The sequence below is a fragment of the Dermacentor silvarum genome, chromosome 4 (assembly GCF_013339745.2).
Source record: "Dermacentor silvarum isolate Dsil-2018 chromosome 4, BIME_Dsil_1.4, whole genome shotgun sequence".
NCBI lineage: Eukaryota > Metazoa > Arthropoda > Arachnida > Ixodida > Ixodidae > Dermacentor > Dermacentor silvarum.
Window position 1 is genome coordinate 121185146 of NC_051157.2, and position 12799 is coordinate 121197944.

A 12799-nucleotide genomic window follows, 5' to 3' on the forward strand; every position below is an offset into this window, starting at 1 on the left:
AATCTCAATTTTCATAGCGTCTTAAGAGCAATAAATACTGCGGCATATATGTGCAATGTATCCGTTGTGTTTAGAGCCATGGTGATTGCATGCTTCGATGTACCTACATTAATTCTGGTTTTCGAATGAGCGACAGCTAATGGCTTTACGTGCTTTATATACCGGTCTAACAGCAGACAGTTGATTTATTTCTTTATCTATTTAGGTTACCCTCAGGGTACAGTTTGTAAAAACTAACTACGATGCTCAGCAACATCGGCTAATTACAGCGTGCGGTGCCAGCAGAGCGCACGTTTCCTGTTGAATCGCGGTTATGGCAGGTGCCAATGTGGACACTGCAGGGCAATGGAGACGCAGCTCGAGTCGGTGTGCTGCACAGAGATTGACTGTGTGGACGCACTCCGGGGCAACGAGGCATACATCACATGGCACTCCAGGTTTGTTCAGGCTTGCCTGAACGTGCATGCCCTTGAAGTGGCGTATTACGCCCTCATGGAAGACCGCCTGGCGCTTGTAGAGGCCCCGGAAATCCACAGGTATTTACTTACATCAAAGGTGGTCATAGCGCTTGGTGACACGGACAAGAACGAGAGAACAGGACGAGCGCTAACTTTCAACTGAGTGTTTATTTCGAAAAGGAACCGTATTTGTGGGCCCGCATACAGAAAAGGCTCTATCATCGCACATGAAAACCGGCCGCATCCCGGAACGCAAATTCATTCGTAGTCAGAGCAACTGAAGAGGACCTGATGCAGCTATCACCGGCCCTCGCTATCAGAACAAGGCTTGTCCACCGTGGCCTCGACTCAAAGCACGACCTTCGCAATATTAGATTTTCGGTCGGGAACTATTTGTAATCTCAGGTCGCAACATGACGTAATACGTCCGTCCAACCTTCCGTTTTAGTGTTCGAGTCCATCAATCGTAGCACGCGCGTAACTTCCAGGAGACGTGCAGTCGGCGTCACAAATTTACGGTTCACGGTACCTCAGACAACGTTGAATTACCCGCGATTCCTGCAGCTGTCAGAAAATATTCAGCCTTTCCTCGGATGCCGCGGGCCCTATACTTTTGACGCTGGCTGTACGCTACAGGAGGTATCTCCCGCCGCTAATTAGCGTTATCTTTAAAATTATCCTAACCTTGTTCATTTATTTTCAGGCGCTACAGATACACCGCATACCGCCAATTTGCACGGTGGGTGTGGCATTGGCTGGGACGGGGCAACAGGAAGGTGCTGCCCAGCTGTGTCGTTGCTGCTGTGAGGGACGCCTTCCCATCTGAGGTGTATGCAGGATTTAAATATCGGGATTATTTAAAAAATGGTCACGAAATGTGCTTGTGTGTGCTGCTTCAATGCTGTGTAAAAAGAAGAGGGTTCAGGACATCAAATTTGCATTTCGAAAAATACATATTGTTTTTATTCACAAAATATATGGCATTATTGCTAACAGGGCCACGACCAAGTTCTGCATCAGTTGTTGCGGCCTACACATCCACAGTTGACATGATAGCAAAGACTGGTAGAATATTTCAAGTTCAGTGAATACAAGGGCTATACGTAATCTTATCTGCTGAATGATTGCCATTCTGACTTCTGCTTATCACATCATCTCCATTTGTTGTTGCCATGCAATTCATGCAATACATTTCGGTCCATGAAAACTAGAAGCCCTCAGAGATATGACATGCATTTAGAAATTATTCGCTTTCATTACATGTACATACGAAATGATTACTTCCAAGTGCAACATAATTGCAGCGAGTGGAGCGCATTATGTATTTGTGTCATGTACCACTACACAAAACATTTTTAGAAGGCTTAGTGGTTGTGTCTATTTAACTACATAGGCAGCTCTAAGAAATAGGAACCTGGATTGTGCAAAGTAAGGCTTCTTGGCCTATTTGGTACAGGTTCATCTTGCAACAAATGGCGCAAGAGTAGACGACGCGTATTAGACTAGACAAATGCCCCTGTTTCTAGCCATGTGCCATCATACATTTTGCCATTTCAGCCAAGGCTTATGCAAAGTTGTGCTGTATTAGACAAGACTTGACAAGACAAGACAAGACAAGAACTCTGGTAGAACTGGTCACTTTCATTTTTGTCAGAATGTACAGAAACGAAGTGGGTGAGGTTACAAGGTGGTTCAAAAAGGTAAAACACGAAAGGCAACAAAGTAGTAGCCCCTCACTTCCTGATGTTGCACAGACGATGCTAAAGTGTCAGTTACTGTCAGAAGGGGCTTACATGCACCAATTTCAAATAGAAAGTTTCGAGTTTTCCTGTTTTTTTTTTCGTAAGCGTATTGGGCTCTCTACTCACGGTTACAATGGTAAACTGATAATACTGTAGTCAGACGAATATCTCATGGCCCTTTAACAGCAATAACTAGTCTAAATACAGAGTTACAATGTTGCAGTACATCAAAAAGCAGAAGTAGCAGCTGAAATGCTTATTATTATAAGAAACGTAACAAGCTGCGAAAGAAAACCAAGATAAATATTTTGACGATGCGTCGCATTTATTTACAGGGTGGGAGATGATAGCTAAAGGTAGGCCATCAACGGACACCATCGCCGTACTGTCCAACTTCATTGTCTTCGTTTGCATTAGCAGGTTTCATTTCAACATTCGCAGACAATGCCCAATGGGCAAGTCAATCAGAGAATGGTGGTAAACCTTGAGGCGCACGGCGTAATGCTGTCTCTTACTAAAGCGGCGACGGGTACTTATGAGACAAGAGATTACATACGTAACGTCACTAAGGTGGTCAAGAATGACGAACAGGCCAGAATAGCGCACCAAGAACTTCTGACACAAACCACGGCGTATACAGTCACACAAGGTCACCTTTATCATAAGAAACGTGTTGATGGCAGGTGTCGTAGCGCGCCTTTGAATGCTGCTGGGATGCCAGAGTCGGGCGATAAAACAGGCCTCTTCTGCACGCGATGGGAGATGATAGCTAAAGGTAGGCCACCTACGGAGAGGCTGGCAGTACAGTACAACTTTGTTCTCTTCTACCTTCCGTTAGCATGTTTCATTATTGCACATCATCTAAGTTACAGTATAGATTCAATGTAGTTTCAAATCTATTTGCACCTTCGGCCAAAATAATGTCCCTCGGTAGTGCATTACATTCACTGATTGTGCATGGAAAGAATACATTAAACAACTTTGAGCATGCCATTATGAAGCAGGTCGCGTGGGTGCTGTTGCCCTATGAGAAGTGCTTTCGATGCACGACTAAAGGTCACAGGGCGTGTGATTGTAGACGCAAGATTACGTGCTCTACCTGCCAAGGACGTCATGCGACGATTGTGTGTGATCCGCAAAAAAAAAAGCCACGCAGTAAGCCACAAAAAGTAAGACACGGGGAACCGACAGAACAGCTGCCAGGCACTTTAGGCACTTTAATTAGATAAAGTGAAGCGACGTACAAATAAAGCCTCAGTGTTCTTAACCGTGCTTGGTTGTTCCACAGACGCTATTCGCAGTGAAGATTTGTCCAACTAGGATCTGCAGATATTGTATGCTTGGAATGAAAAATGTGATACGTTTGATTACACAGGGTTATAAACAACACTAGCTTTTTAAAAGTCACCTACTTTCGAAGCACAACTTTTGAGACACACGAAAACGCTGTGACATTTGTGCTGGCCCTTGCACATGAGCAGGGCACGTCAGGGATCATGAAATGGTCAGTAAATTACTGCTTCCCAAACCTAGATAATTGGGATTGCACAAGTGATGTCTTGTTGACAGGCCCCGAAGAACTTGAGACATGAGGTTGCTTCGCTGGAACGACATATGGAGTGCCTCTATTGACGTACTCTTCAAGAGTGCAGAGGTTTACATAACCTGCATGGCCAAGAGGTGCTCATGATCACTGAATATGCAACAAAGCAAGTGGAAAAAATACACAATTGTACATTTTGCACTGAGTGCTCCGAAATTGTGGTAAGCAATTCTAAAGCATTTCTGAGCTCCTGTGAGCCTATGGAAATGCAAACAATTATGTCCATAAGGCTGTTGCTCTAAACAAATTACAATAATTTCTCTTTACAGACAGATAATGTCAAAATATTTTTCGTATACTGTCTCGCCAGTTTCAGTTTGTTTCTCTGATTACGAAAGCAGTCTTCATATATGTCTGGTTGAGCTGAAGTTGTCTACGAGCTTCAATAAGCTAGTGTGCTAAATTTCACGACGTTTTCCCGACGTTTAGAAAGAGTGCCTTACAAAATAAGCAGTTTCAATGTATGTCGCTGCTGTTGCATGCAGCTTGTGAAAAGTTATTTAAAAAGTAGCACTGGTGACAATTTTCTCAAAATTCCATAACAAGGACACCAGCCCCTTGCATACCATAAGTGGGCTCCTGCTTGACAGAGGAGACGCTTGCTTCTTCGTTCCGACAGTGTTTCTGACGCAATATTTTGTCCTCAAGGACATCGACATTAGGCTTCTTTTTTGTAATTCGCTAATGTTAGTTACATGACTATAATTTCATAGGTCGTAGCTTACGTCATACCTTCTTTCAAGTACAGCCGCAAAAGCTAATTTTATGATTTTGTAAACCACGTTGTCATACGAATTCACTCCTGGCAACGTGCATTTTGTAAACGACGCGATTCTGATATGGCCAATGCGTGGTAGAAATGATCTCGCCTTTGCAATAGTGCTTCTCACTTTCAGCATTTTCCCAATAAAGCTATTTGAGTGCTGGTGTAGATCATCTCTGCCCACCCCAGGTGGTCCAAATTTCCGGAGTCCCCCCCTACGGTGTGCCTCATAATCAGATCGTGGTTTTGGCACGTAAAACCCCATAATTTAATTTTTAATTTTGATCTTTGCCAATACGAAAATTATCTTTCTCACCTGGATTCCTGCTGACTTCCATCCAAGGGCCATGAGTTGGGTCATCACCTAGCTTTGAGTACAGCGTCTGCGTTTCTCGGTAATGACATAAATGAGGACAAGCAATGCACTTAAGTGCACCTTCCGAAATGAAGCAAGCACTGTTTTTTTTTACGAGTAGTCGAATGATTCAATATCCTTATACACAAAAAACGTAGTCAGATGAACTCAATTCCTGGCCCATTATATATATGACAGACCTAATTTTGGACATAATCACTTACAACGTCTTCTATTTTACTACTTCGGCCATTACTTGAATACATGGCATACCACAATGAAGTATTATTATTTACAATGGATGTACTAATTACCTTATACATTCTGTCGACTAGCATATATTTTAACTCACATTACCATGTTCAGCCTAATATAATGTTTTTATTCAACTAAGTTTGGTGCAGTAGATACGCATATTATGGCTTTGGACACGAAACTATGCACAGACTTTGTCGTGTTCTAATTTATACAAGAACATTTGTGCAAATGCGTATACCTAACAGGCTGTGGCATTCACGGGGGCGGTATTATTGCCACACTTTTCAGCCACACACTCCGTACTTCAAATAGTAAGACGGGACAAAGAGGTAGCACTTGAACATTCGCGTTTGTGGAAGACTTCCGATCAGCCATTTTCTTCCACATTCGTCTGTCCACAGAAGCCAAAATATGAAAACCGAAAACTAAGTCAGCTGGTAGAGTTACGTCATTCCAATTACAATCAAATTATTCGCTTTCAACTACGTATTTCAAGTCTAAGGATATAAGCATCACTATGCGATGTAAAATTACCTTTTTAGGTAAATGGGGAGTGTAGATATAGCGGTGCTCTGTAACTGCTTGGGCGCTTTTAGCAAAAGTCTATTTACGTGAATCATATGCAGTAATTATGGACGTTTCAGTAGAATTTCGCCACTTAATCAGCATTCGGCACAGCAGGCGCTTCAATAATTGTAAGTTTTGCGATGGCGTTAATGGTGACGCGCATTACTCTGTGCGCCCAACAACCTGAAGTCAAATTCACCGAAAGTAAAGGACAACAATGAGAAAGAAACTATATTGTACAGCGTACAAGAAATAAACTAAGAAACCAGATTTATCCTTATAAAAGAACCATGGTACGGAGCGGCTACGTGGCATTTGCATATTTTTAAAATTTGGCTAAAGTTACGGGAAACACATTGTAGAGAAAATAATGAATCTCTGCAAGTCTGCAGGCGAATCAAGTTGGACACCACCTAGAAAATTAGCCAAGTATATATTGTTACGGGGAGTATTTAATTAACCGTGAACGGCTAGCGCTTGCCTAGTCAAGACTGCACAGAGCGCACAGGTTCCAGCAGGTTTTCAGTCCGACAAGAGAGCCAGAGAAGGACGAGAGAGCCCGCTGGAAAATCAGTATCCCGGTGTCGACGATCGTAGATGGCCTTTTGTGCGGTCTGCGATGACGTGAGCCGAGCGCGGGCTACTGTGCGCGCGACGAGCGCACGCGTAATGACATCTTGCGCATAGGAAGTCGTGGACGTGGAGGCCGGATCAGAAGGGAGCAAGGTGTCAAAGGGTAGTAAGGGATGGCATCCAAAGAGAAGATAGAAGGGTGAGTAGCCGGCAGTTTCATGACGCGATGAGTTGTATGCAAATGTGACGAACGGGAGCGCAACGTCCCAATCATGGTGGTCATCGGAAACGTACATGGAAAGCATGTCGGTCAGTGTACGGTTTAAGCGTTCGGTGATTCCATTAGTTTGAGGGTGATATGAGGTCGTGAAGTTGTGATGAGTAGCACATGATCGAAGTAGATCGTCAACCACACGAGACAGGAAGCAGCGACCGCGATCTGTGAGTAGGTGACGTGGAGCACCATGTTGGAGGATGACGTCGTACAGTAGGAAGTCGGCTACGTCTGTGGCGCAGCTGGTTGGCAACGCTCGAGTAATTGCAAATCGAGTGGTATATTCCGTAGCGACTGCAATCCATTTGTTGCCTTTCGTGGAAATTGGAAAGGGACCCAGCAAGTCCAGGCCCACTCGATGAAATGGCTCAGCTGGAACGTCAATTTGCTGAATGAGACCAGCGGGTAGAGTCGCAGGTTTCTTCCGACGCTGACACAGGTCACAAGATGTTACGTAGCGGCGAACGGACCGATAAAGGCCCTTCCAGAAAAAGCGTCGTCGTATGCGATCATAAGTTCTGGAGACGCCTAAGTGCCCGGAAGTGGGGGAGTCATGAAACTGGATGAGGACATCCCTGCGCAGATGATGCGGGACAACGAGCAGGAGTTCTGCGCCGTCGGGGTGCATGTTGCGGCGGTAAAGAACGTTATCCTGAAGCAAGAACATGTTGAGGGAAGGGTCGAGGGTGCCGGATTGCAGACGGTCAATAAGAGAGAGCAAAAATGGATCTCGACGTTGTTCGTCGGCCACATGGGTGAAGTCTGTTATCGCCAAGACATAGGTGTCGGGGTCCGTTTCAGTGGAGTCGGATGGTTCAACGGGATGGCGGGAGAGGCAATCGGCGTCATTGTGTAACTTGCCAGATTTGTACACTACCTAGAACGTGTACTCCTGTAATCGTAATGCCCAACGGCCGAGCCTCCCTGTGGGGTCTTTGAGTGTTGAAAGCCAGCAGAGCGCATGATGATCTGTTATGACCACGAACGGCCGTCCATATAGGTACGGACGGAATTTCGCGACAGCCCAGACGAGAGCTAAGCACTCCCGCTCAGTGATTGTGTAATTCTTCTCCGACTGTGACAGAAGACGACTAGCATACGCTATCACACGGTTGGCTCCGTTCTGTGTTTGGGCGAGGATAGCACCAATGCCATGGCCGCTTGCGTCAGTGCGAAGTTCTGTTCTAGCAGCCGGGTCAAAATGAGCCAGCACAGGTGGTGTAGTGAGGGCAGAAATCAACGACGCAAAGGAAGACGCTTGGTCCGCACCCCAAGAAAAGGCCGCATCCTTCTTGAGTAGGTCCATGAGAGGTCGAGCAATGTCCGCGAAGTTGAGAACAAAGCGGCGAAAGTAGGAGCAGAGCCCAAGAAAGCTGCGTACTTCTTGAGTGGACCGTGGAACTGGGAACTCGCGGATGGCACGGACCTTGTCAGGGTCTGGTTGGACACCAGTAGCGTCGACTAAGTGTCCAAGTAATTTGATCTGGCGGCGCCCAAAGGTACACTTAGACGAATTGAGCTGGAGGCCAGCCCGGCGAAAGATGTCGAGAATGGCCGACAGACGAGGGAGGTGGCTGTCAAAGCTGGGCGAGGAAAACGATGACGTCGTCCAGATAACAAAGACAGGTCGACCATTTCAGACCGCGTAGAAGAGTGTCCATCATGCGTTCAAAAGTTGCAGGAGCATTACACAACCCAAAAGGCATAACCTTAAATTGGTATAGGCCGTCGGGTGTGATGAATGCGGTCTTCTCGCGGTCGCGGTCATCGACGGCAATTTGCCAGTATCCCGAGCGGAGATCTAGCGACGAGAAATATTTGGCACCATGGAGGCAGTCGAGCGCATCATCAATTCGTGGGAGAGGATACACATCCTTCTTCGTTACCCGATTGACATGGCGATAATCGACGCAGAACCGCCAGCTGTTGTCCTTCTTTTTCACAAGCACTACAGGGGATGCCCAAGGGCTAGAGGAAGGCTCTATAACATCTTTATCAAGCATTTTCTCTACCTCCTTTTGGATGACTTCGCGCTCAGAGTGAGATACTCGGTAAGGGTGCTTGTGAAGGGGGCTGGCGTCTCCAGTGTCGATGCGGTGGGCCACTACATGTGTACGTCCTAGTGGACTGTTCGCAACATCAAATACGTCCAGGTACGAAAATAGGACGCCACGGAGTGCTGCACTTTGGGAAGGTAGGAGGTCGGGGGATATCATTTTGTCCAGAAGTGCCTGGGTTGGCGCCGGTATGGCAGGTTGCGTCGCGGTCTCAGCGTCAGCAGCGAATGCAGAAACAATACATTCTTCCAAAGGTGACAGTTCGGCTAGTGAAATTCCTTGAGGAAGAACATGGGCCGAAGTAGAAAAGTTGAGGACTGGAAGCAACGTTTTGTTGTTGGCAATAAGCACTACGGTATGGGGAAGTGCGATGTTGCGCGAAAGGATCAGATCTGTGAGGGGAGCGACCACATATTCACCATCAGGGACTGGGGGAAACGGTGACATAAGGACGTAGGTAGCAGCCTGCGCGGGTAGTCGTAGAAACTCCTGGGAACGTAGGCGAGCGTTACTTGATGCGGTGTCATCAGGACACAATGGCAGTTCGAGTCGCAAAATGCCAGAAGAACAATCGATGAGGGCAGAGTGGGCGCTCAAGAAGTCAATGCCAAGAATGACATCATGTGGGCAAGCGTCGAGAACGGCGAAGAGAACTGAAGTGTGGTGGCCGGCAACAGTAACGCGGGCAGTGCACATGCCAAGAACAGGTGTTCGGGTGCCGTCAGCTACTCGTACAGTAGGAGAGACGGCAGGTGTCAGCACTTTGCGTAGGCGGCGTCGGAGCGTAGAACTCATAACAGATATGTGGGCGCCAGTATCGATGAGAGCAGTAACGGGCACGCCGTCGACGAGAACACCGAGCAAATTTCGTCTTGAAGTAGGGGTCGAAAGAGGTTTTGCGGTCCTTGTCGTCAATGCAGCCTCACCTCCCGGAGCTGCACTGGCTAGTTTCCCGGGTGGTGTCCAGAGGAAGCCGGAGAAGGAGAGCGACGGCGTTGAGGGGAGCGCGACTGGCGACTCTGAGGTGACGGCGATCGGCTGAACCACCGGCATTCAGTGCCGGCATTCAGTGATAATGGAGTCAACCGTGGTGCAGTTCTTACACATGAGGATATTGAAGGCATCGTCAGCTATGCCTTTCAACACGTGGCCAACCTTGTCCGTATCTTCTGGCATGTCTTTGTCAATGGTACGGCACAAGGCTAGTACGTCTTGAATGTAGGCGACGTACGACTCCGTGGACGTCTGAGCTCTGGCCGCCAGCTCGTGCCGGGCTGTCATTTGGCGCGCGGCCGATCGGCCAAACAGTGCACGCATCTTCTCCTTGCATAGGTCCCAACTTGTAAGTTCTTCTTCGTGCGTGTTAAACCACACCCGAGCCGTGCCCCGTAGGTAGAAAATGACGTTGGCAAGCATTAGAGTCTCATCCCACCTGTGGTGCTTGCTGATGCGCTCGTACAAGAGGAGCCAATCGTCGACGTCTTTGTTGTCCGTGCCGCAAAACGTGCCGGGGTCGAGGGGCTGCAAAAGGACCACGGTCGGCGGCGCCGCAGGCGCGGGCTGCGATGACTGCGTACTGTCTTCGGCCATGGAGGCGGTAGAAACGTGGCGTCCGCTCCGAAGATCCAGGGCCGGGTGGAATAGAGCCCGCAACCTCCACCAAAAAGATGTTACGGGGAGTATTTAATTAACCGTGAACGGCTAGCGCTTGCCTAGTCAAGACTGCACAGAGCGCACAGGTTCCAACAGGTTTTCAGTCCGACAAGAGAGCCTCTGACCCAGCCCCACTACAACGTCTTTGTCTTTGCCATTGCTCGTGACAATATTTACAATTTCATCATTCGTAAGGGAAATATCAACTCGGGGCCCGTGGTCATTGATATCCGCTAAACTTTTGAGACAGTCCAAATGCCGTAGGTTAGCGTCAAAGTTCAGCCGGTGAGCTAAGCAAACGTTACGACTTCAGCGAGTGTGGATATAGGCTAGTCGTTTGACTTGACGGAGCTTCACTGCTTCGATAACAAAAGTCGTCCGCAAAGAGCTGCTTCATTATGAAGAGATGACTCGATGTACTACACCCCTCCCGGGTATCTATTTCATGCGCGAGACGACGTGCTGACAGTCTTCGCCTTTGAGACAGAAAGCAGTCAACTCTGCTTACACTGACATGCGCAGAGCTGTCCAGCGTTCCACGGTAGAACATTTGTCCGAGTTCGAGTTTAATTCGGGCTCCCGGTCCAGTCATTCTTCCCAACACTCGCTAGTTGGTTATGGCGCGTAGCTCAACAGTGAGAATTGGCTTCCACGCAATGACCTGCCTGAAAGCGACATCTAGCTACGTGAGTTTCGTCCTCGTCCAATGTGTTACCGCATCAGTGTGCCTGGCCATGTCACAAACTTCCGCGACCACCGCCAGCCTACTCGGCATCGTCGACCACCCACCTTTTCGTTGCGCTACCAATATTTAAATTAGGTTGGAGGAGGAAATAACTTTATTTAGTCCTGAGGAACCCCTTCCCACCCACTCTTTGTTTAGTGGTCGGCAGGGGTCGCGGGCCGCACCCACGTTGGGACGGGAAGCCCGTGAGCCTCCGCCCTTTCGTGAGCCCTCTGGACAGCCCGGAGCTGGGTCTGGTGGTCGTCGCTTCGCAGGGCGTCCTCCCAGTCTTCTTCTTTACGGAACATGGTGCCTTTTAACGCGGAGCATTGAATTAGGTTAATTAAAGAACTCTTTAGTGCTGAAATGAGGGCGCGAATTTTTATGGAATGGTAATAATTGCGTTTTGAAATACCCGATTCAGTTGATTTCGGTGTGCTATGTCTCCCGTGATTATTTTTTGGCGTCATAAAGAAAACGCGCGAAATATGAAAACATCCCCATGATGACGCGTTCAAGCGTTCACGCGCCGCGACACCAGCGGTCCCAGGCGTTACTCGGAAGAATTAACTCTGCTCAATGCCTGGCTCGGCGGCCACTTGAAAGTGGTGAGGCATCGGTACAGGCGTTGGTCACCGCGAATTTCGAGCTGCCTTTTCCGCGTGAAGCGCCATGTCAATGCGGTGCGCAGCGGCATTGAGAAGGAGCGTAAAGGCATTGAGAGGCTGATGCGCAAATGTTCTCGTTTGAAAGAGCTACCGTGTTTATGGCGTACGACCAACCTTTTGCTACAACCAAGTCACGCATTAAGAGTGATAACGCCAGAAAACAAGGGTGCGGAGAAGGAAACAACTGATATGGCGCATCTATGATCCACATGGAGAAGGCTAGTAAATGCTCATTCACGCTAGGCCGACACGACACCGATTTGGTCTGCCGAGTGTTGGCGACAGCTGCTTACAGGACGGAAGACGTTGTGACCAACGGTTTAAAGGAAGGAAAACAAATGGCGCCAACAGTCGCCAGACCAAAATCGGTGTCGTGTCGTCCTAGTGTGAATGAGCCTTAAAGAGGATCTGTTACGCCCGCAATTTTTTTTTACTTGCGGAATTCCTGCGGACGAGGCTCCTGCCCACCTTCGGGTCAGGGTACAATGCCGGGACACTCTAACGATCGTCTTTAATTTTTTTTACTTCTATCTGCACATTGCTCCGAGCAGCACTCCATCTACGACCGCGTTGAGGCCTTCGTTAGCGGTGGCTGATAATAAACGCGAATGAATCGAGTGAAAGGAATTGCTGCATTATAGTACTGGTCTTGATTTCTGCCTTTACACGCAGGCGCTTTCCGAGCAATGACAATCATGGTTTTTAAAGATGCTTATTTTTACTAGTTCGTGTTGCGATCAGGAACACTGAAGTTTGTTGACTGCGTGACAGCTGTGGCATGGGGTGTCACATAAAGGCTTTGTCTTTGGATTTTATTACCCCAGTAAAATAAAATGGCGCCATTGTATTTCGATATCATTGGACACGGATTTAAAAATGTGAAGACATGTATACATGGCCATGCTTATTGATGCTAGATGAAAAGTATACTTACACTTTATCACCGGTATGGAAGCTTTGTTGAAATTTGTAAAGCGTTTCACTTAGTTCAAGTTTCACGGTGTAGACGCAGGTATGGTCCGATACTTCATAAGACCGCTCCACCAGCCAAGACTTCTCAGTAGTGTTCAGTGCCTGGCAATAAATATTCGTAATTGTATCTTC

At 47.6% G+C, this 12799-nt stretch overlaps 1 protein-coding gene across 1 annotated transcript; it reads left to right on the forward strand.

Annotated features, from left to right (window-relative positions):
• The first annotated feature begins 286 nt into the window (after positions 1–286).
• Positions 287–1945, forward strand: LOC125945007 (uncharacterized). The gene is made up of 3 exons (XM_049666535.1): positions 287–536; positions 1162–1335; positions 1915–1945. Exons 1-3 carry the CDS (start codon positions 346–348, stop codon positions 1943–1945), a joined length of 396 nt encoding a protein of 131 aa, XP_049522492.1. The 5' UTR covers positions 287–345.
• The last annotated feature ends 10854 nt before the right edge of the window (positions 1946–12799 follow it).

Bases quoted from the DNA above. Each gene is read 5' to 3' on its own strand.
- LOC125945007 (XM_049666535.1), top strand. From the start codon at position 346: ATGGAGACGCAGCTCGAGTCGGTGTGCTGCACAGAGATTGACTGTGTG. The intron at 537-1,161 runs GTATTTACTTAC...ATTTATTTTCAG, and splicing joins GAGGCCCCGGAAATCCACAG to GCGCTACAGATACACCGCAT. The intron at 1,336-1,914 runs GTGCTTGTGTGT...TATTTGGTACAG, and splicing joins TTAAAAAATGGTCACGAAAT to GTTCATCTTGCAACAAATGG.